At 36.2% G+C, this 24,421-nt stretch overlaps 2 protein-coding genes across 3 annotated transcripts in view; one reads left to right on the top strand and one right to left on the bottom strand.

The window, feature by feature from the left end:
• Nucleotides 1–2,464: 2,464 nt before the first annotated feature.
• LOC131552549 (metal transporter CNNM1) lies at nt 2,465–24,048 on the bottom strand. Of its 2 annotated transcripts, XM_058796400.1 has the most exons (11): nt 24,025–24,048; nt 21,269–22,955; nt 15,216–15,359; nt 13,731–13,871; nt 13,277–13,446; nt 12,324–12,423; nt 10,755–10,900; nt 9,356–9,596; nt 7,402–7,506; nt 6,345–6,455; nt 2,465–5,215 (listed from the first exon to the last, which is right to left on the bottom strand). In XM_058796400.1, the coding sequence occupies exons 2-11, from the start codon at nt 22,710–22,712 to the stop codon at nt 5,136–5,138; spliced, it is 2,682 nt and encodes an 893-aa protein (XP_058652383.1). In that variant the 5' UTR covers nt 22,713–22,955; nt 24,025–24,048; the 3' UTR covers nt 2,465–5,135. The 2 variants fall into 2 exon arrangements, with proteins under 2 accessions (XP_058652383.1, XP_058652382.1); XM_058796399.1 differs by lacking the exon at nt 24,025–24,048 and having other exon boundaries at nt 21,269–23,184.
• The window catches only part of hpse2 (heparanase 2), a 92,188-nt gene continuing 75,439 nt past the window's right edge, over nt 7,673–24,421 (top strand). The window contains exon 1 of the mRNA XM_058796401.1: nt 7,673–8,008. The gene's annotated coding sequence lies outside the window, so the exon portion shown is untranslated. The remainder of the gene's footprint in view (nt 8,009–24,421) is intronic.

The following is a 24,421-nucleotide window of genomic DNA, read 5'->3' on the forward strand; positions in this document are numbered from 1 at the left end:
CAACTTTGTAAAGTTTTGACTATAACTGGGTTGGCAAATAATTTTTTTTAAAGATAAATCCATGGTGTATTGTTTTAAAATATGTGATTTATTAACTGCACACACAGAGTGATTGGCACTAGACATTACTCTTGTTATCTTTTCAGATTATAAGCATGTCAATTTTAAACTCACTGTGACAACAAGGTTTGTTTCTTCATAAGAATAGTTTTGGAAAAATTTAGCATTATATCACTTGCTCACCAATGGATCCTCTGCAGTGAATGGGTGCCGTCAGAATGAGAGTCTAAAAAACTGATAATAGCACCACAAGTAATTCACACCACTCCTGTCCATTAACTAACAGTTTGTGACGTGAAAAGTTGCATGTTTGTAAGAAACAAAGCAGTACCTGTTGTTCTCTCACATCAAAATCCACCGCCATATTTGTTTAGAACTGTTCTAGACTGTCGCTTGTAAACTCTGCTTGAGCTGTGCATATTTCTCTCCTGATTATGGATAGTGGACTCGTATTTTAACTGGAAGTCACAGTTTGAAGATAAAAACCCTTTAAAGTGTTAGCTCACCCAAAAATGAAATTAGACTGTTTTACTCACCCTCAAAGCATCCTAGGTGTATATGACTTTCTTCTTTCAGAAGAATCCAATCAGAGTTATATAAAAAATTATCCTGGCCCCTCCAAGCCTTACAATGAGGATAAGCTTGGGGTGCTTTTTGTCAACAGTTCAGAAGACGTGAAATAAAGTGCACGCATCCATAACAAAATGTGCCTCACATGGCTCTGGGGGTGAATAAAGACCTCCTGTAGCGAATCCATGTGTTTTTGTAAGATAAATATCCATATTTCTAACGTAATAAACGCACACAGAAGCCGTTGCTGCAGATGAGTAAAACACAAGCTAATTTTCATTTTTGGGTTAACTAACCCTTTAAAAATGGATTTGTTTCTTACAAATGTGCAGTTTTTCGCTTCACAAGACATCAATTCATAAACTGGAGTCGTATGGATTACTTGTAGATTATTGTGATGTTTTTAGCAGCTGTTTGGACTCTCATTCTGACGGCACCCATTCACTGCAGAGGATCCACTGGTGAGCAAGTGATGTAATGATAAATTTATCTGACTCTGAGGTGAGTACATTTTCAGGATATTTACATTTTTTGGGTGAACTATAACTAATTTTTCACTCCATGTAAAGCTATAACCATATTTTTAACTTTAGGGAGCAAAAGTTTAAGACAGGGTTCCCACACCTTGGTTAACTTCAAATTCAAGGACCTTTCAAGGACTTTCCAGGTCCAACACCCTCAAATTCAAGGACTTAATGTGGGGACACATTTCAAGTGAGAGCAAAGGTTACATCGCGTCACCTTGTAAGATACATTGTTACAGTTTTCATGTGTCAAACACAACTATGCAAAAAAGCAAATTTTTTTTTGCATTTATTTTTAGCCATATGACAGAAATCTGATATTTGTCGTATTTCTGTTTTGCATAAAATTGAATATTTGGTACATACTATACTGTATTCTAAAATGATCTGATATTAACGTTTGCATGGATTTTATTGAAAAGAGCTTAGGCTCATGTAACCAGAAGTTTTAAGATATATGAATATGCTTTTAAGTTTTTCTTGCCTCATGGCTTTCCATTATCTTAACAAGCAAAGCAATTCAACATTACATCCTTTGGATCTCTGGCAAGCCATTCTTTGTAATCTTCTTTGGTGAGCCAAATATCTTGAAACTTGCATTTTCCAGTCATCACGTTTCAGCCTATTTTTGCAATATTTCACGGTGCGTCTGTGAAACGCTGAGGTACCATCTTAGTAGTTTTGTGTGCGTGTGAACGTCATGGCAACGAACAACACAAAGTACCTCACGTGGGAAACACTTAACGTAACGCATAAATGTGCAATGTAAATCAAGCAAGCTAGTATGCATATGCCACAAAGTGTTGGCGAAATAACACATTAGCGGACCGGAGGGAGTAATATGGAATTTTCAACGACCTGTATCTATGTTTGTTTATTTTCAAAAACTTTCCAGGGCCTTGAAAATTTTTAATCAGATTCACAAACTTTCAAGGATTTCAAGGACCCGTGGGAACCCTGTTAAGAATCTGCCATTAAACAGGCACAAATGGCACCTATGGTGATAGGCCTTCAATGTAGCAGATTCTGACTGATCGGGTGGCATTATCTGAACACACTTTATGATAAGCATATTCAAAGAATGCGTTCCACCCCAAAATAACACCCAGCAAAGGTTATCATCCTGAAATAGTCCAGCAGTTGTTAGAACTCGATGAACTTTATTTTCACTCATGTAACTGAAGTGAAATTTGTTGATATGAATCTTCCATAACAGGACTATGAGCTCAGGAACACCATAAACCTTTGGTGTTGCTGCTTAAAAGTGTTCATTTACTGCATTTGAGCAAAAATGACAAATTTGAGTCAAATCCTAATTTATTGGGAGGTCAGTGGTACTTCTCATTCTAAAATACCACATCAAGACTTAATAGAACATTTCATATTCTCTTTATAATATATGTCCTTAAATAATCAGAGCATCATTTTTTGTAAAGTCATACACAATTCATCAGGTGTTTTCAAATAGAAGTCTTTGTAAACTCTGTAGAAACATATATCTATCCTTCGGCCAACTCACTGTACAGAGAGCGAAAGCTGGAGAGGATTTTCTAAACGTCTTTAACAAATACCCACAGTTTAAGGCTTAAATATGCACGTCACTGAATGTGTTGTTTCAGTGGAAGTCTTGTCTAAAGCAATCAGTGGATGTGTTTGTTTGGAGGGGTTGATCCAGACATCAGCATGCGTCATCGGCCCACCCTGCAATGCAGCACCGTGACGTAAAAAGTGCTGCCCCCTGTACTTTCTGTCTTTTTCTCTGTCAGCATGTGCTCTCCGTAGAGTGACTTTAGCTCACAGTATTGCACAACACAAAGTGTCCATGTGACCTAAAAGCAAGCAGACATATTCAGTTCACTCCAGATCATCAAGATGCAAAGCAACTTTATAAAAGGGGCTATAGCTTGGTTATTGCTATTAAATATTAGGGATAAATATCAAGAAAGGGAAAGAAACAGACATCCAGTGGTTTCCAGCCTGAGTCTTTGTGCTTTCTGTGTTTGACTTCGTGGTGGTGTGGTAGGTCACTGTTAGCATAGAGGCAAAAAGAGTCTCGCTTGTGGCCCAACAGTCTCTATGTATCACCAGTGTCTGCTGCGTGCATGCAGGAGAGAGATATTAACTCGACATACTCTGTAAAAAACAGCCTTTCATGCAAAACACATCCTATGTATAATCCCCTGGCATAATGTAATCATGTGACCTGTTGTTGGCAGGGATGAGCTGATTGGTTAGTTTGTCATGAACACGGCATGCTGGGAAAGTCATGGCAGTGAACCAGTGATGGCAGCTCAGATATTTTTCTGATACTTTGGTGATTGTACACTTCCGGTCAAAGGTTTGAGGTCAGTAAGATTTTTTTGTTTATGAAAAAGTCTCTTATACCCAGTAAGTATTCATTTATTTGATTGAAAATACAGTAAAAACACTAATACTGTGAAATGTTATTACAAATTAAATAACTATTTTCTCTCTAAATATGCTTTAAAATGCAATTTATTTCTCTGATGCAAAGCTGAATTTTCAACATCATTACTCCGGTCTTCAGTGTCACAGGATCCTTCAGAAATCAATCTAATATGCTGATTTGGTGCTCAAGAAACATTTCTTCTTATTATTATTTTTAAAGATTCTTTGATGTTCAAATAAACAGTATTTATTTCAAATATAATTTTTTTTGTGGCATAAATATCTTTAAAAAAATCAATTTAAAGCATCCTTTCTAAATAAGTCTTAAAAAAAATCTTACTGGCCCCAAAGTTTTGAATGGTAGTATGAATGCCATTTTAAAAAGGCTTAATTTACAAGAGGTATGAAGCTTGAAGATGAAATTCACGTATAGCAGCATGCTTATGAAAGGAAACGTGGGTGAGATTTTCAGCGTGTTGCAGTAAATTACTAAGTATATCGTTTTCAAAAGGGCTCAAAACAAAATAATATACGCTTCTTGCTTGTTTTGGATATTGCTTAAGTTTTTTATATATATTTATATCTGAGGTGACATTTTAGTATCAATGCTTCAAGTTTTTTTCAAGTTATGGCTTGCGCATATCCTAAATATCTATATTTCATACAGTAAACACAATGCTGTTCTAATAATAACAATAATAACACTGCTATTTGAGAAAAGCATGCCGATATAATAAATGTTATTATTTTTAAACAAATAAATCTATTGTCAAATACATGTGCTTGCATGGCATCTTGGACTATTTTTAAAAACTATTGAATATGGCCTAAAATAGCTAAAAAGAAAATCTCTTTGTACCCTGTGCTCTCAGCCGAACGGAAGTGCAAAAATGAAAGCAAAATGATAAGAAATCAACATAAAATATTCATAATTTGAACACAGAAAATAGAAAAAAAAAAAGATTCTGACAGCACTTACCTAATATAGGTATTTTTTCTCTGTCAACACCTCAGCTATTCAACAGAATATGAAATAAATGGGTCTGATCTGTCTCAAAGTGCTCTGATATCTTAATTAAGTTCCAGGCACAGCCTGATAAATACCTCTCACTTATAATATGATAGAAAATCACACAATAAACACTTTGTTTCTACTGAAAGATGACCATACTAAAGGTTCTGCCCTCTCATTGGTCAAACGGTTGGCTTCGGCTCTCCAGGCTTGTGCTTGCTGGCTTTGCCCGGGGTCAGAGGTCAGAATGTCATTACCACAGTGACTGGAGATGACATCATCATAAACCGCCATCAAAACTGTAGTATATCAACGGTTACGTAGCATCTCGTCAATGAAAAAAAAAACATGTGTCTTGCTGCATGTTGTATATTTCAGGTTTGTTGTAACAGTATATTCCTGAAGGCAAGGTTTTCTGATGCTACATCTGTTGTGGTGGTCATTGTACACTGGGTTGTGCTTTCTCTCACTCAGGATCCAGAGGAAGGCTGGAGAAGATTTCACATTTGTGGGAGAAGCAGATGAGAGAGCAAGAGAGAAGTAAACCCGTACAATGAATGCTAGGTCTTCACTTGTGATTGTTCAGGATTGTCTTCCAAAGGTTTATCTCCATCACGAGACTTCTTTCTTTTTTTGTTGCCTGGAGAGTAGAAAGTGAAATGTAAAATGCCTAGTTTTGAACTGACCTGAATATTTGAAGGAAAAAAAAAAGCGGTCAACTGATAAGTATTAATAAGTGATGAAAATGTCTGATTGATGAAGACTGTGATTTAGCAAATAGAACGAGTTTCTGACAGGGTCGTGCACCATTCAGAATTTAAGTAAAAACGCTGTTCAAATTTCAAGGCAAGTCCTGAAACTGAAACAGGATGCAGAATTGCAATTTGAATTTGAATGTAAGTAGAATTAAAATCAATTGAAATTCGCAAAACTATTTTATTTTATTTTTTTACCAGGAGAGTAAGGTTTGTCAATACTTTGAATGTTAGCTTGACAAAAGGCATATTTGAAATAAAAAATAGCATTTTCTATATATAAACACTGGAATTAAAATTTAAATATACTCTAACTGTAATCGTTTTAAAAATTGTTGAAAAGCCCTTTCAAGGTTCTTTAGACTTTCAAGAAAGAATAAATAAAAGACAGATTTGTAAAAAGAAATAAATAAATCATACTAAATTAATTAATTAATATTAAATATTATGTATTTAATTAATATAATAATTAAGAAAATGTTGATACGTAAATCTTGAATATATAATATATAAACGTATCTATCTATACAGTATAGAAAGCTTTACAAGCTATAAGTTTGTAAGTTATAAGTTTGCTTCCCAGAGAGGTATATACGAATTGCTTTATAAAAGTGTCTACTTTATGCATGAATGAAAGTAGGAAACATTACTGAACCAATGACAGTTGACTAGTCTAGTTGGTTATAGGCTAGTCAGAAAGCTATGCCAGAGCAATTTTTTAAACATGAATGATTTCTTGATAAAAATGGTTTTCCAGGAGCAACAAAGCCTGCTGACCCAGAAATATGTCCTATTTGCGTAAATCACATTGTTCTGAGTGACTTGTCTTTTTTTATTAAACAGATGTGTGGGCTGCAGTTTGCCTGGCTGGTTGCTAGGAAACAGATGGAGTTTGCAGACTAAAAGCAGGTGTGTGTGTGTGTGTGTGTGCCGCTGTAAACGCAGGTGTTGTGTCGTTACTGGGCAGATTCACAAATTTGCGATTCAGTCAGGTGCTTGGCAGCTGATACACACTGAGTTTCCGGAGCAGTTTTTTCCCCAGGTTCTCATCCGAGCCGCCTAGAGAGTAAGAGCTGATGAGCTGGGATGTAGACAGGTCTGTTTCCATGGGTACGGCCGTCGCATCTGAAATAGATCGGACACACTATGACAACGGGCCACGATCACATGACAAACTGGAAAGTCATTGGTTAGTCTCTTCTCTTCTCTTCTTCTCTTCTCTTCTCTTCTCTTCTCTTCTCTTCTCTTCTCTTCTCTTCTCTATACATCCAAACGTCATGATTCTTGATTTAGTCATTCCTGTTAACCTCCAGTCATAACAAGCAGAGCTGAAATGGACAGTTCTAGCCTGATGTCAACATTCCTTTGCAGGTCATATAAACAGAGACTAGAACTCATGCATTTCCTCTCCCTGCAGTCTGTCAAACGTCTCGCTCGCTGTCAAACAGCCACTCCAGTGTTTGAAAGTTTGGGTGCCTTTAGTCAGAGAGCAGACCACCACCCTTCTTAAAGGAATAGTTCGGCCAAAAATCAACATTTTGTCATTGTTTACACACCCTTAGGCCATTTTCTAACCTGTATGCTGTATTTACTTCTTTTAAAGACATACGGATATTTTGAAGAATCTTTAGGAACCTTTTACTGCATAAAGGTACATAATTAAAGTAGTCTATACAACTACAGTATTAAAAACTATATTCTAAAGTCTTGAAGTTGTACTGTATAATAGCATTGCTTGAGAAACAGAAAAAATGTCAATGAATTTGAAAGTACTAAAAAAGAATATTCTTAACAAATTTTCATTGCGTGTCCATGGAAAGCATACAGGTTTGAAATGGTATGAGGATGAATAAATATGTCAAAATAAAATGAAATAAAATCATTTTTGAATGTCAAAAAGTGCAGTTTCTACAGTGATTTATGCTCACGTAATGCCCAGTCTCTTCTTTTGAGTTGGATTTTAGCAGCTTTTATAAACATTTTTGGACTTAATGAGGTAAACACTGTATATTGGTGCATAAAATTACGTCATGATGGTTTGGCTTCAGAAATCATCCTTCAGTTCACCCACCAGTTCCTTCTTTTCTCTCCACACGATTGTCTCTTATGTATGGGGTGTCATCCATACGCAGGAACACGGAGTCACTGGGGCTCTTCTGTCCATCTGACTTACTTCCTACAGGGGGAGCCAGAGAGCCACAGTCAGATGATCACACAGGAAATAAACCACCATGCAGCAGTATCTGATTAAACAACTATGAGCAATCAAAAGACATTTAAAGCTTTGGGTCCATGTCTTTTGACATCAAAACTGATTTACCAAACACAATTTTCTGACCTTCGTTGACATTTGAAACAGCATACTACTCTTACTATTTCTGACTGCAATATAAAGCTAGTATGCAGTTATCAATGCAGCCACATTTCCTATTGAAACAGGAAGTTGGGGTGGATGCATTAAAGACCTTGACCTTTTTTAAAACAACCAGTAGCCTTTCATTTTCATGACAACCCGAGAGTATCCACAGTTTTTACTGAGGATGAAAGCAATGAAGACTCTTTACAATGAACAGCGGACTATTTCTCACCAATTCCCGAGTGATGAAGAAGAAAATTATTCTGCATTTGTTTTTGGATTATGGATCTGAGGGAGAAGATCCTGATGAAGGATGAGGATGGTAAGATTAATTGATTATTTTGTATTTTTGCTGCTGTCTGATTATTGTTATACCATTCGATTGGTGGCACGTGGTATTTATGTATATTTCACACTCTCAGAAATAAAGGTACAAAAGCTGTCACTGGGGCGGTACCTTTTCAAAAGGTACACTTTTGTACCTATTAGGTTCAAATATGTGCACTTTAAGTACTAATATGTACCTTTAATGTACCAAAATGGACCCTTACAAACATGTACCTTTTGAAAAGGTACCGCCCCAGTGACAGCTTTTGTACCTTTATTTCTGAGAGTGCAGACTGTAAGAGATTTTCATGTTTATTAGATAAAAATCTCATTTTATTTTTCAAAACTCATATCACACAATATTTTAAAGACTGTATTTCTGTTTCCCTCAGGAAAGCACATTGTGCATTGATCATGTTAATAAACGTAAAAGAATCACCGTATATGTCTTATATAATTAGCATTTATGCTATTATTTAAATGAAAAGTACAGTTGTAAACAAATTTAAAGTCTACATTAAATTATATTAAAGATTATGCAATATTTTTGGTCAATTTTTTTAGTCCATGGAAAAAAAACTAAACAAAACAAATATTTTGGCTGTTTTACACTTGACTTGAAATAACCTCACACTAGCAAATTTTGACAAAAAGCCAAACCGTTATGATTTCATGGAGGTTTTAATTAAAACTCTGACTCTGGTTGTGAAACTGCTCTCATATCAAGTTTTAATCTGTATTGCACGCAAAGTCTATTAAATATTTACAGTAGCATTTCATATAAATGCAAACATTGATATGATATCGTTTAACAGCGTAATTTGATTACCCTGCATTTGATCCTGTGTACGCTTTAGTACAGAGGAAACTGAACTTAGTTGCGTTTGACATTTCTAAGTGATTTCTAGCTTAAGAATCAGAGTTAAACCTTTTCACACAAAGTCTGATTAGTTTTAGTAAGAGGATTAGAGTTCGGCCATCTGTCTTGTCTTGGACTTGGATGCTGTGAGAAATGTCCTAATTCCTTCACATGTACCACCAACATGCATTATCTGCATGCTCGCTTTCCACAAAGATTACAATGACTGACATTGATACGTCATGGTTATATTTGAGTGTATTCAAACTCATAAAACAACTCTTTCGGGGGTTCCTCAAGTGGTGGCTTGCCATTATGGTTATGCAATCGCTGCCAACTTCAGAAAAGATCAGAAGCCTTTGGAGATGAGCTCAAACGGTCTGTCATTTAAAGCTTTTTTAACTGTTTCCTATAGCTCCCGAGGAAATGTATTTCAGTGCTTTCATGTCAAACTGCCTGTAAATGAGAAGCGAATGCACTCACGGACGATGCGGTTCCTCTCATTAAGGGTGGTGGTGCTGTCTGGCTGTCTGTAGAGGTGACTGTGCTGGTGGAATCGGGTCAGACAGGGCCGTGGTTCTGTCAGAGGAAGGGCGATGCTGTTGGAACGCGTCTCAGGGATTGTCATTCTCTCCCCGGGTGCTTGACTCTCTGCGTCGGGTGTTTGTGGAGAGCTGTCCATGCGTGTAGCTGTCAGGGCGTTCTGATAATGGTTACGAGTGATCTGGAAAGAATGGCATAACATACTGAGACATCTCATAATTCCATTTGATTTTTAACATATAGCATTAGAATGTTACATTATTATTTACATAAACATGATTTAATATTATTAAAAAGTATTTACTTTAGCACTTTTGGAGCAAAGATAAAGAACACCGAAAAATGAAAACTTGATGGGAGTTCTTGGATCAGCCTCAAAATAATTTGACCTGGGCCATATTTTACCTCAAAATCAATCAAAAAAGACTTTTCTTTTCAATTCACCCCAAATCCCCATCACTGTAAAAAGTGATAAGTTGACTTAACTTAAAAAAATTGAGGAAACCCGTTGCCTTACAATTTTTAAGTAAATGATGATTAAAAAAAATAAGTTAAGTGAATTGTCAAGTTCACTTAACTTTAAAAAAAAAAATATATATCATTTAGTTAATAATTTTAAGGCAACGGGTTTCCTCAGTTTTTTTAAGTTAAGTCAACATCACTTTTTACAGTGCATTACTGTTAAAGTGAAACATGTGGGCCATGAGTCAAAAGTAAATATTGCATTGTCTAATTATATTATATTAACTTGTGTAATATCTAAATTACAAATTTGACTTTTTAATCAGATTTGCTTGTAGACTGTAAAAAGTGATAAGTTGACTTAACCTAAAGAAATTGAGGAAACTCATTCCTTAAAATTTTTAAGTAAATGTAAATGATATTTTTTTTGAATTGTCAAGTTCACTTAACTTTTTTTAAAAATTATTATGTACTTAATAATTTTAAGGCAATGGGTTTTCTCAACTTTTTACAGTGTAGTTTTATATATTTTTATGTTTTTTCCTTGTGCACACTGTCATTTATTATTTAAATGGCAAGTACAATTGTAAGTATATATTATGGTCATATTAAATTTAATGCTGCTAAATATTTTTTTATAAAATCAAACAGTAATAAAAAAATAAATTATATATTATTTTATTATTGAAAAAAAAAAGAATAATGTATCTAGACAGGATTATTTTCATTACTATAATAAGAATGAAATTCTCTTTCAGTCATGAGAATTTAGGTTAAACACTTTAATGGTCTTAAAATGACTAATTTCTTTTAACATTGGGGTATGAAACATAACATGACCCTGAATTTTCCCCTCACTCAGCATGGTCAAGTTTACCTTAATGATCTGTAGGTCTGTGAGCTGGCGAACTGAATAGTCTGGTAAATACGGTCCTCCGCTGATGCTCAGTTGACCCAGACTGCCTCCGTGGATTGTAGTATCTGAATGATTGAGACCGCTGCTCCGGGACGGTGATCTGTGAACTGGATCACACCAGTAGAAGTCATTCAGTTAATTATTGCCACAGATATTTAATATTAATATAATATTTTAATTTCCAGTCTGCTTACTATATATACTTATATAACTATATGTTGAGATTGACTCCCATATTCAGAAATTCAGCCAAATGTACGCAAAAGTGAGCTCTTAATTATTTTTAATTGTTTTCTAAAATCCTTGAACCAAAATATTTGTACTTGATTATAAATAGTTTCATAGTGGAGATTATTTTCAAGATTATACATTTTGAGGAAGAAAATCCCTTAGTGTGCTTTTAAAATTATTTCAGTACATTTTTGGAGTAATTGCAATTATATATTCAAAAATTCAGCTAAATGGACACAACTTGATTGGGCTTACCTGTTCACTGCAAAAGTGGGCTTTTATTTAATTTTGAATAAATATCTAAAAATCCTTGAACCAAAATGATTGTACTTGAATTGAAAAACTGCATACTGTGATTTGTTTTCATACATTGTATCCTGAAATTAAGTTTATTTTGTCTTTTGTACTGTACGTTTTTTGCTTATTTGTTTATCAGTTTTTTTTTTTTAATGTTTATGCATAAAATAACTCAAACATTCTGCCAGTGCAGGAAGACAAAATGCTCTCCTATTGAAGATACATTCAGTCTATATTATTTATAAAATACTGCATCTCAAAATGTTTTTTTTTTTTTTCCAATTAATTTTTTGATTTTTTAACTGTTAAAATGTGACCAAAAAATTAAAAATAAGAAATGCAATGCTAAAAAAGCATAAAACCTTTTAGTGTTATTGTGTGTTACGACCGTGATTATGAGAGCGAAACATATGCCATACAAAGAATCTCTTTGTGTCCATGTAGATGTCATATCTCATTAGCAGATGCTAAAGTCCTGGATGGAGTGTGTTGGTATACAGTACATGTTTGTGTCTTTTCTTTGTGTGTTTATATCACAGAGAGATGCAGAGAAAACCCTCACCAGAGAGACAGACACTTAGCTTACATTTAACACACATTCATTCTGAATTAATCTCTTCAACAAGAGCTAAATTGAGATATTTTTACATTTTCGTGATGCTGAGTTTATGAGATATTCATCCTTATATAATAACGTGCCATTTTACTTGAGTGGGCAGATGAGAGTGTCTCTCCTGCTGTAATTACCCGACTCTACTCTCCTAAGATTTCCATAGCCGCTCTATTTAGATTTGCTGCCTTAATTATCTCTGGAGAGCGTTGCTAGAGGGGTCACGTATGCTCCACGCTCAACGCCTCTCAGAGTTTTTAATTGCTCATTAATATTTTTTACTGCAGGAAAACCTTGTTCAAGATATTCTGGAAACTAAGGTTGATTTATTTAATGAGGCACTGTTCAGCTCCAGTGATGAATTCTGGCAAATGTTAAATCAGTAAACAAACCTGTGGGTAGGATGGTCATGATAGCAGGTAAGCCGTAGAATGTAAATGGCCCGTTTTCAAACTTTAGTCCCTCTTTTCCGATCTCTACCTCCACTCGACCCTGCAGCCAGAGAGAGATGGTTCACACATTTGCACTGCTGAGACCTTTAAAATTGAGTTTACAACTATAAAAACTGAGAAAAATAGAGTTCCAATAGTGAAAATGCTTTTTTTTGCATGCAGTTAATGTAATATCATTTTGCCATACATTCTTTGATTAGCATAAGAGTTTGAACAAATATATAATCTTTTCAAAAAAATTTTATTGCAAATTGAGGAAAATGACATTTTTCTCCCCCTATAGTGGGGTCTAATAGTGACAGCTTTTATTTTGCATTTCATTAATGTAGTATAATTCTGTCATAAATTAATTGATTAACATTTTTTTTTTTTTTTTATAATATATTATTTAATAAAAACGAGTTATTTTTTCTCAGTTTGCAATAATAAAAATTTAGGAAAGTGACATTTTTTCCCCTCTTACAGTTGGGTCCAAAAGTGAAAAAGCTTTTATTTAGCATTGTATTAATGTACTATAATTTTGTCATAAATTAAAAAAAAAAAAATCCTATAAATTAATTGATTAGCATAACGAATATTTGTTACAAATATATATATTTAAAAAAAAAAGATTTAATAAAATGATTTATTTTCCTCTGTTTGCAATTAGTGTATGAAAACTGATGAATACAGCATTTTTCTCCACTTACAGAAGGGACCAATAGTGAAAAATCTTTTATTTTGCATTTTATTATAATATAATTTATATTATATGTAATATAATTTTGTTATAAATTTCTTCATCTGCATAACAATTTGAACAAATAAAATTTTTTTAATAAAAAATATTTTACATTTTTAACATTTATTTATAATGACTTTTAGAATGACTTTTAAAACCTGTAGTACTTTACCTGCAATATGAGGACGAAATAATCCACCGGCTTGTTGCGCTGGAAGAGGTAGTGCTTTGGTGTTCGCTTGTTTTTCTCATCAAACTTGAGGTCCTGCACCACGCTTGGGTGCTTTATCAATCGCAAGAGGATCTTTTCTGATAGATGCGTCGGCTTAAAAGGCTCTACTTCTACCGAAAGAAAGAGAACAGAGAGGACAACAAACACATTAATGATTTTGACAACGAAACGGCAGCATTCTGATCCTTCATCATTTGTTGATGATTTGCAATGCTGCACCAAATGCGTAGATATTGTCAAATTAATGTGAACACATGCTTTTGGTCTTGAACTGTATGTCCTTTAAACCTAAAACAACTTTCAGGTTCTTAAAACTTCAAATTATATTATTCCAAAACTGTCTGATTTGATCATTAACAGGGTTAAATATTTGACAACTGTGAATTGAGATTACCTGTTGCTAGAAAGCGATGTGTTGCGAGCAGAAGCTGTGGTGAAACTTTGACCTTCATTTCACTCTCTGACAGTTTAAATATGGAGAAATCTTGCTGTTTCCTCTCATGGTGAGACACTCTCCTCTTCGTACGGTTATCAGCTGCCACAACACAACGGCAGTACATTATACTGGATAGGCTTTACCTCAAACCAATAACAAGTGAATGAGAGCATAGAAAATATGCTTGAGATGCAAAATATCGACAATAAAAGGTTAAAAAAAAAACGGTTATATTGATATCCTGGCAATTTATATAGTATTTCACTCAAGATAATTGGATTGAATATAATACACTTTTTTTGTTTAAAAAATGTGCATTGAAATGTTACTTAGGCATTTTTTAGAGCCCTTAATTTTTATAAATCTTAATTTTTTTATAACAAGAATAAAATGAAATGATTAGCCATACACACTGAATGAATGAATAAACAAATAAAATATGTGCCAACAACACACTTTGATTGACCTGCATCAATTTTCTTATAGGATTAAGTTTTTATTTATTTATTGTTATTTTATATATATACACTGTATATATATATATATATATATATATATATATATATATATATATATATATATATATATATATATATAATTCAAGAATATAGGATATTCATTCTGATATTTGGTATTTTAGTTTTTTTTTTAACTAAAGTTTTATTGCACAATTGTATTGCAGGGTGTCCATTATTGCTAAAATGAAATGAAATTTCAAATGATTATGCAAATGATATTTTATGTGTTTTATTATATTATTTGAACTTAAACATAACAGTATTGTTTTTAGTAGTATTTAAACTAAAACGTGTTAAGTATATGGTTACAGCTGAAGATCCAAGCTGAATCACTTTTTTCCTTGTTTCTGCTCCATAATCAGTTATTGCACTATAATTGCAGATTCCCCTTGTGACAACTTACCCCACTTTGCCGCTAACGGGATATGTTGTCACAAAAGATGGTATTCATAACTCTAACTTATTTCCTTGGCAGAAAACTTATTTTGTAGTCAAGATGTTAAGGTAAATGTGTGTGCAGAAATGAATTCACAAGTACAAACCCTAGTCTCCCCCAGTATGTTAGCACTGTTAATCATGGTTAAAAATGAATTGATAATTGCAGAGAACAGGCTTTGCCAGAAGACAATAACACAGAGTTCTGGAATACAATTAGTGCGATAATTATTTGCAACAGGGTCACACTGTTATCAACTATGCATGAGGAAGCAGTAGGAATCAGGGCAGGTTTTCACTCAGACAAATGCTCTGGAATGGCTGTGTAGAGGAAATATTCTTCTTGTAATTCACTATTGGACTGATTTTGTAACTTTCAGGGTTTGAGTGTTCATCTGAAACTTCATTATTGAAAGATGAGATAACAGAAAACAAATGAGGCCTAGCAAAAGTGCACCAGACTTAAAGAACAGAAATAGTAAACACCTACTGTAGAGGTCCGTTTCGTCCACAATCTCAGACTTGATGATTTCCTCGATGACGTCTTCTAGAGTGACAATGCCCATAACTTCATAGAAAGGATCTCCTTCTCCTTCGTTATTGACCCTCTGCACGATAGCCAAATGAGATTTCCCTTTACAGCGCCAGAGAAAGACATAGGAGCATCACGGCGGGATATGCAATTGGCATTTAATTGTATACTCGTAATCTGCACCCTCATTTATGCAAAGTATATTAAAGCCATTTTCACAAAACTGCAGTGCTATTCTGTCATCATTTACTCACCCTCAAGTGGTTCCAAACCTGTATGAATGTCTTTGTTCTGCTGAACACAAAGGAAGATATTCTGAAGAATGTGGGAAACAGAGCAGTTCTGGGGCACCATTGACTTCCATAGTATTTTTTTTTCCTACTATGGAAGTCAATGGTGCCCCAAAACAGCCTGGTTACATACTTTCTTCAAAATATCTTCCTTTGTGTTCGGCAGAACAAAGAAATTCATACAGGTTTGGAACTACTTGAAGGTGAGTAAATGATGACAGAATATTCATTTTTGGGTGAACTATCCCTTTAAATCAATCCATGAATCAATGAAGTTATTAGGCAAAGTGTGCAAAATCAATTGTCATGCAACTTTAGTAAATGAAGCCCTGTCCGTTTATTTGACCCTTTGGATACTTGTGTATGTGATTTCTGTTGCAGAGAGTCTTTTGCACTGTTAAACTGATTTGTCACATAACATAAAGAGTGCTTGAAATGAAGGCTCGTGAAGAGATTAACTATGACAGCTCTGAAGATTCAGACCTGACCTTATGTAAAGAGCGCTGAGGGGTTATGCAATGGGGTTTTGTGAAGCCCTGTGACTCTGATGATGAAGCATGCTAAAAACCTGGAATCTGTTGGAATTTGCTAGTTTTGAGTCTTTAAAAAGCTGCTCGGGCATTAATGGCTATTCTGACAGTAGTTCACGTCTCCCATAATTTAAAATAATTATGATGCCAAAATGTGAAATTTTCTGTAGGCTATTTATATATTTATACATACACTACTGTTCAAAAGTTTAGGGTCATTTTAGTTTTTTAGTTTTTTAAAGGATGCATTAAATTGTTCAGAAGTGAGAGTAAAACATTTGTAATGTACAGCAGATTTTTATTTATGTCAAATGCTGTTCTTTTGAACTTTTTATAAAATCAAGGCATTCTGAAAAAAAAGATGGTTCCTACAAAAATGTTTCCTACACAGCTGTTTGCAACATTGATAATAATAAGAAATGTTTCATGAGCAGCAAATCAGCATATTAGAATGATTTCTGAAGGATCACGTGACGCTGAAAATTCAGCTTTGCATCACAAATTAATTCTATTTTAAAATCTATTAAAATAGAAAACAGTTATTGTAATAACATTTCACAATATGATGGTTTTTACTGTATATTTGATTAAATAAATGCAGCCTTGGTGAGCATAAGAGACTTTCAAAAACATTGTTACATAAATATACAGGTGTGTGCATGTGTACATATATAGGCTACACACACACACACACACACTTGTTCTGCACATCCACAATGTTGTAATGTCAGATGCATTTATGTATTAACAATGGCTATTTAATATTTACCAGAGCGTTATGAGGAATCATTAGAAACTAACAGTTGAAGTCTGGTCATTTCAACAGATTGTTTTATAAATCTCTCATAATGTATAATGCAGCTTTGCCAACAGTCTGTTATTGAAATATGGGGCTGCTAAATCTATATTGGCACCAACTGCAAACCAGCAGCTTGTTGCTGCAGCAAAACTATATCTCATTTCACATGCAAAGAGGGCACTTTCATTGGAATCTTAAAGGAACAGCAGCAAAAAAAATTGTCATAAAAGCTAAATTATTGTAAAAAAAAAAATGTATATGACCCTTTTAAAAAGCTTAAAATATGAAGCAGACCAGTGTTTCTTATACAAGATTGTTCACTGAATTCCCAGACAGAAGCTCTTTGCAATTGAACAAACGAAACATCCCTAGCACTTCTGTTAATCATCAGTCAGCCAGATTTGGAATATCATTTCAGGCGGAGAAGATTAAATGCATAATCCTCAACCTCTGGATAGAGAGAACCCAATGGACAGAAGCCTCTCTCACGCTGTGGTCTCCATGGTAGCGGCACACGCTGAGTGAAGTGAAGAATTCTGCAGGAGTCAGGTGGAGAGCAAGGGCAATGCAGCACTCGGCTCGATACACCTCAAAGCCGATGTTCAGGGAGCCGCATTACATCACTATGCTATTATATAACACACGCACGCATGCACGCGGAGCCAGGGGGTCTGAGCCCACACGGATGTCCCTGCGATTCCCTCAGCTGCTGTGCCAAGCAAATGAACTCGTTAAAGCTGGCACTATACTCTACTCATGTGATGCATAGCAGAGCAGTACGGTGGGAAATGCTAAATAAAGCACAGTGTGTAGCTGAAAACGGAAAGAAACACACAGAAGGAAATGCCTGAATGATTTCAATTCAATAGCACAGTTCGTCCTAAAAATGCATATGCAAATAAATGCATGATTTTCTGTTAATTGCTTTTTTAAATCATGTTTTAGGCCTTTTTAATTTTGATACTTGTGCAGCATTCATGTTGCAACTGACCTGCATTTGAGCTTAAAGGGACAGTTTACCCAAAAATGAAAGTTCTGCCATTTACTCATGTTGTTCCAAACCTGCATTGCTTTCTTTCTTCAACTGAACACGAAAAAATATATTTTGAAGAATTTCAGTTTATGGTATTTTTTTCCCCCATACTATGGAAATCAATGGGGACCATCAACTATTTAATTACCAACATTGTTCAAAATATAATTGTGTTCCACAAGAAAGAAACTCCTACAGGTTTGGTACAACTTAAAGGTCTGATTATTCATGCAGAACACAGTTTGAGGAATAGGAATTAGCTATTGATCCTGAAATTTGAGGGGTCATACACTTAGGGGGCAAGCACTAAAGGTGTGTAGGCACCTATTTTTTTTTTTCCTTTGGTAGAGTCTATGGCAACTCCCTATAACTCTCTAGCGCCACCAACAGTTCAAAATTGCACATACATTTTAGCTGATAATTTATGAACTGAATAGAAACTAAATCATCTCCTTTCATTCCCTGGTGTGGTTTAAATTTCTAGATTTTTTGCCATTTCTTTCTCTCTTTTTTTTTAGAGCCAGTTTTTTAGCAAAGCAAACTATTTTCAAACAAACCCTGAGCCTTTGGATTTTTTTTTTTTTTAGCACCATTTTCTGCATAAACCCCAATGGAATCATTAGCAAACATCAATGGGCGTGCCGTTAATGTTCTTGGTTCTTTTCAAATGTATTTTTATCGGCTTTTTGTCTTTCTAGGACAGACCAGCAGAGTTAGAAGAGGAAACAACAGAGAGAGAAGCAATGGAGACTGCCAAACAAATCATGATCAGTCAAATCCTGTGTGATTTCTTGTTTCTAAATTTATCACACAGCTTACACTCTGCCTATGTTTGAATACTTTTGATGTTTAAAGGGATAGTACACACAAAAGTGAAAATTAACAAAAGCAGATATTTTGAAAAATGTCTCTGGTTTTTCCTCCCAATGAAAGTCAGGGGGGTCAAAAACATTCTTAAATTGACATTTTTAGTCCAGAGAACAAATAAAGTAATACAGAGAATTTACCTGTTGGGTTGAACTGGGTAAAGTAGCAGATTATAAATAAGTGTATGTTTGAAATGTAGCATTGTATATCTGTTATGTGCTGAAAAGAATAATAGCTTTTACTATTTTCAGAAGTACAGATACACTTAGTTTTACCACTTCAGTAACTTAGTCTTCAGAAAAAGGTCATTTTATTCAGCTTCACCTTTACCTGCTGTTCAGCATCTGCCTTACTTCACTGAGTGGAGAGGGAAAGGTTGAGCCTGCATATTTCATAATTCCTGCTGTAATATGTCCACTGGAGGCAGAAGCTTCAAAGAGTGACAGGCTGGGTGCTCACAGTGTGAGGAAGCAGATCCTCTTCTCTCTCGCTCTGCTCTTTTTGTCCATATGGTCCCAAGCTGAGACACTGATTGGACCAAAAGGTCACTGCTGCAGCTAATCTGCCCTGATGTTTCTATACAGACAAGCACTTGGATTTAAAGGCATAGTTCACCCAAAAATGACACTATAATTCATTTACTAAACCTCATGTCATGCCAAACCTGTATGATGTCTTTACACGGCTAAACTGCATGTTATTTTTGGAGCTTAAAAGAATAGTTGTCAACATCAAAAATGAAAATTCACATCTGGAATCAACAGTTTGAAGTTAAAAACATCTCAGTGATGGATTTGTTTCATACAAACACAGATTTTCACTTCACAAGATGTTAATTGATAGACTGGACTTGTGTGGATTACTTGTGGATTATTGTGATGTTTTCATCAGCTATTTGGATTCTCATTCTGACGGCACCCATTCACTGCAGAAGATCCATTGGTGAGCAAGCGAGCAAGCGATGTAATGCTACAGGTACATTTCTCCAAGTCTGTTCTGGTGAAGAAACAGACTCTATCTTGAATGCCTGAGGGTGAGTACATATTCAGCAAATTTTCATTTTTGGGTGAACTATTCCTTTAACAGCTGTGGTCACTGTGAACTGTCATAAAAGAGGTGTATAAAGATTCTTAAACATTTCCATGAAAAAAATACTGTAACAGCTACATCCTTTACAGTTCCATTTAAATGGAGCAATTACTGAAAATTGAGAGCAATCCACTATTAGATAAACTTTGACCTCAGTTCTAAGTTTAATGAATTCTCTCAGACAGTTCTGCTGTGTTGGAAAATAAATTCAAGTCTTGCACAAAGATTAAACTCAATCCAGGGTTAAAATGCAGTGCGGTGTCAGTCTGTGCTGAAAATCCTATTTTTGGTCTGGATGTTGCCTAAACTGCCCTGGATTCCTACGGCGGTTATGGAACTGATACTGTTGATGATCCCTTTACTAAATCTACTGCGTATGAACATTTGTGCCCTGTGGGGAAGGTAAATCCAGTGAATCTTGTACCCTGTGAGAGTGGTACATCTGACAGGTTACTGCATTACAGCTGAATTATGGCACTCTGCACCCTGCTGTTGCTGCTCTGTAGCTTTGACTCAGTGCCTTCACAGAAAACACCATCAATCTCAATAAGACATTATTACGTAATTGTCACTGTGATGCAGTAGAGGCCAAAGTATGATATCATACCAGGCGTCAGAACGCATCACATCACTGTCTAGACTTTGTGCAGGGCAGGATCAAGAGGAAATGGTATGCATCCCTGCATTCCACACAGGTCAGTGCTTGGCGTGAGTAATTCATGGATTTTCAGTAAAAGGCGTATCAAAATATGACTAATACAAACTCTCTGGTGAACAGCAAGCAATGATGATGGAATGAAAATGGTTGCCATGGGAACAAATTCAAATTATTGGAGTCCAGTTGCCAGCCTCTCTGCAGATGTCAGCAGAAGTTGTGCTGATGCTAAATGTGCAATGTATGATGTCAAAAAAAGTATTTTATATGTTATTTTATAGATATTATATGTTAATTATTATGTTATTACATTATCACAATATATTATGTATCATTATATGTTATAGACTAGATTTAGATTTTCAATTACAATTCCATAATTTCAAAGTACAATATGTTCTCCCGTACACTGAAGTTACTGAACAGTTCACCCAAAAATGAAAACTGTCATCATATATCATCTTCATGTTTTTGCATTCTTAATTGTATGCACATCTTAATTCTGTGTGGAATGCAAAATAAGTTGCTATAGTGTTTTTGAATAAATTGAATCAAGTCCTATGTTTTATTAACATGATATTTAAAATATATTTTGTTACAAAGAAGAAATAAATGCATACAGGGTTGGAACGAAATGAGGGTGAGAAATGATTTTTGTGTGAATGATCCTTTTTCACACTGATTTTAAACGTTTTTTTCCTGTTGTAACTTTACACAACTGGAGTCCTAGGATGTACAAACATCTTACCTTTCTTGAATTGCTCCAGCATGGCATCCAGTTTGGTGTCGTTAAAGACACAGTGCAGCGGGTGCTTGTAGAACTGAGTGATGGTTTTTAACGGGGTGCAGTCATCTGGATCAACAAATGCCAGATCTTTGACGAACAGTATATCAACAATATTAGACCGTTCGTTCTCAAACACAGGAATGCGAGTGTATCCGCTCTGCATCACGTCTGACATGGTGTAGAAGTCCAGGATGGCATCCGAGGCCAGCATGAAGCAGTCATTGAGGGGGGTCAGCACATCTTCCACCGTTTTGCTCCTGAGTTCCAGAGCTCCCTGGATGATGTTCAACTCTTCTTTCACCAGGTCATGATAAGGGTCGGTAACTCTCAGCATAGCCAGTAACTTCTCACGGGTGTAGAAGTTGCTGATTTCCTGGTGCAGCATATTGTCTAGGAGTTTGCTGATGGGATATGTGATGGGGAAAGTCAGCAACATCAGCATCTTGGTCAGCCACACGGTCTTAGACGCGATAGCCAGCCCGTGTCTGGACGCAACGGAGTGCGGCAGGATCTCGCCGATGAAGAAGATGAGAAAAGTGCACGCCGCAGTAGAGACGGGCGTCACTCCGAGGATCTGGCACATCCAGACCACCAGGAAAGTGTTGGTGAGCACGTTGCACAGCACCAAGGTGCACAGGACGTAGTTGCCGTGTTTGCGCACCGACTCGATCTTGTGCGCGTACTTTTGCTCCTTGTCCGTGCCGCTGTTCTGCAGCACTTTGAGCTCCACCGGGTCCAGCGCGAGCATGCTAATCACCAGCCCGCTGAAGAGCGCGGAAAGCGCCAGAAGCAGCACCGAAAGACCCGCTTGTAGCCACCCGTCCGTATGCGGCGGCCGCTCCACCACCGCCAGCCAGAAGTCGCGCGTCCGGTAGTGCTCCCATTTGATCCCGTCAAAGGCGCACATGGAGTAATACTTGATGGTCTCTCCTCTCCGCAGGTCTTTGGCGAGCAGCTCCACCAGGATGGAGTTCTGGCTGGAGGCTGACTTGAAAGATCCGAGGAGCTCTATATCCGAGCTCCTGGCGCTCTCCTCCACGCATAAGTTGCGTTTGGGATGCACCTGCCCCTCTCTGCCCGGCTCCGGTTCTTCTATGAAAGCGATCCACGGCGCGGCTGTGCCGCCGACGCTGCTGACGGTCCGGTTGAGCCTCTGCGGGGATGCTGCATAGTACACGCGCAACATGAACCGCGTCCCTTCGGTGGCCTTCAACAGCCCGTCCTGCACGGACAGATCTCCTCCCGTGTCCTCCGGGCGGAAGCCCAGCAGCCCGTGGCTCGGTGTGGGGAGAGCGGACGCGATCAGGAGGAGCAGAGGCAGGAGGCATGGTCCGGGGATGCGGTGCGGGAGGAGAGCATCCGCAGCATCCGCAGCCATGATGCTGAGTGGGTTGTAGAAGGACATTGGCGAGCTGGATCACGTGGCGATGACACACACCCACGGACACACACATCGACTCTGTTTGCCGAGTCAATGTAACAGCTGGAGTCTCGTGTAAATAAAAATGACACTGCAGTGACGTCATGACGCTTTGCAGGGCTGCGATACTGTAAGGAGCAAACAGGAAGTATGTAGGCTACAGTCCAGAAGAACGGGCCAAAACACCCAGCCAGAGATCCTGTGATACGATTTCTGTTTATTTTACCACTGTAAACCCAAGAAGTCGGTGAACATAGAAAACTTTTTTTTAAAGGCAATTTTTTAATAATTAATGTTTAATACAATATAATGTTCTTTAGTAATAAAAGTTATCAATGTAGTACTTTAAAGAATAAATTATTAAAGTGCTCTTTTTTTTATTTTATTTTATTTTATTTCATTGTAATATTGACAGACTCAGATGGCTGGGGGTCTCTGGGCCTGTGGAGATTGAAAGCTCTACTCATATTGTTTTATTAGTAAATAACCTTTTAATCAGCAACACAAGGTCCAAGATTTCAGGTATCTGAATTTTATTGAATCTCTAATTTTGTATTTAATAAAAGTTAAATTTATTATAATTATTATTATCTATATATGCTTAGTGAATGTCATGCATTATTTGTCCTTGTGTAAATACAGTACAGGTAGGCTAAAGTAAATGAATGAATACCTAATTTAGGCTACTTACCGTCCAAAAAGGTAATAGATGTTCTATTCAAACTTAATGCAAACTTTACTTTTATGTGGAGTCATAACGAATCTTCGCCACTAGGTGGCACTATATAACAATTTGCCTTGACTTCGATAACTGAATGCCACTGAATGATAGAAACTTGCAGAGAAGTAATATTGTTCTATTTGACTAATGATATAAAATTTTAATTTTGCAAAACACCTTAAATAATATAACATAAATAGTGGCATGACTACACCATATATGTTTAAGAAATGGCTCCTGGTAGTTTTTATTTTATTTTATTTCTTTATTTTTCTTTTAAGGGAACGCTTGTTCGGTGGTTCTACATATAGTAGCCTGTTCAAAGACACACACACCCAAACATATAGGAAGACATCATGATGTGTATCAGTTACGTTTGTAGATATTAAACATCTATAAGATAATAAATCACATTTTGTAATACAAACTTCCCCTATTCGCATTTCCAGCAGTTTTCGATCCCAAAAGCAAGAAATTCGTTCAGTGGGATTTTTGTCAAATCATTTCGAAATGTCAAAAAACTCCCTTCCCCAGCAGCAGGGTGAAACAATAAGTTGTGGTCTCATAAACACTTACTTTTATCCCCTGGGTGTTTGGAGCCAGGCCTCAAGCAGACAGCCAATGGCACAGATGATACCATTCTGAAGAGTTTATGGGTAAGATAAAACTAAGAGAAAAAGAAGAATTTGGAGATGTTTGGCTGTGTGTGCTAACCACTTTCGTCTGCTCAGCATCACTCGCTTCCACCTCGTAAATCAGAGACAAATATGTGGAGTTTTTTTTCTTCTCCCTCTTATTGCCCACGGCTCGTCGATATTCAGAGGGACCCGTATGTAAAGCCTTGACCTTGTCGACGGTCTGCAGGGAGGGCTCACAGTACAGTTAGCAGGCTCAGGAAACTTTTACTTAATAAGTTATTGATGGTCCACTTGGATGAAACGTTACACGTCCTTTAGGAGCCTGTTTGAAACAG

This window comes from Onychostoma macrolepis, chromosome 13 (assembly GCF_012432095.1).
Source record: "Onychostoma macrolepis isolate SWU-2019 chromosome 13, ASM1243209v1, whole genome shotgun sequence".
In the NCBI taxonomy this organism is placed as follows: domain Eukaryota; kingdom Metazoa; phylum Chordata; class Actinopteri; order Cypriniformes; family Cyprinidae; genus Onychostoma; species Onychostoma macrolepis.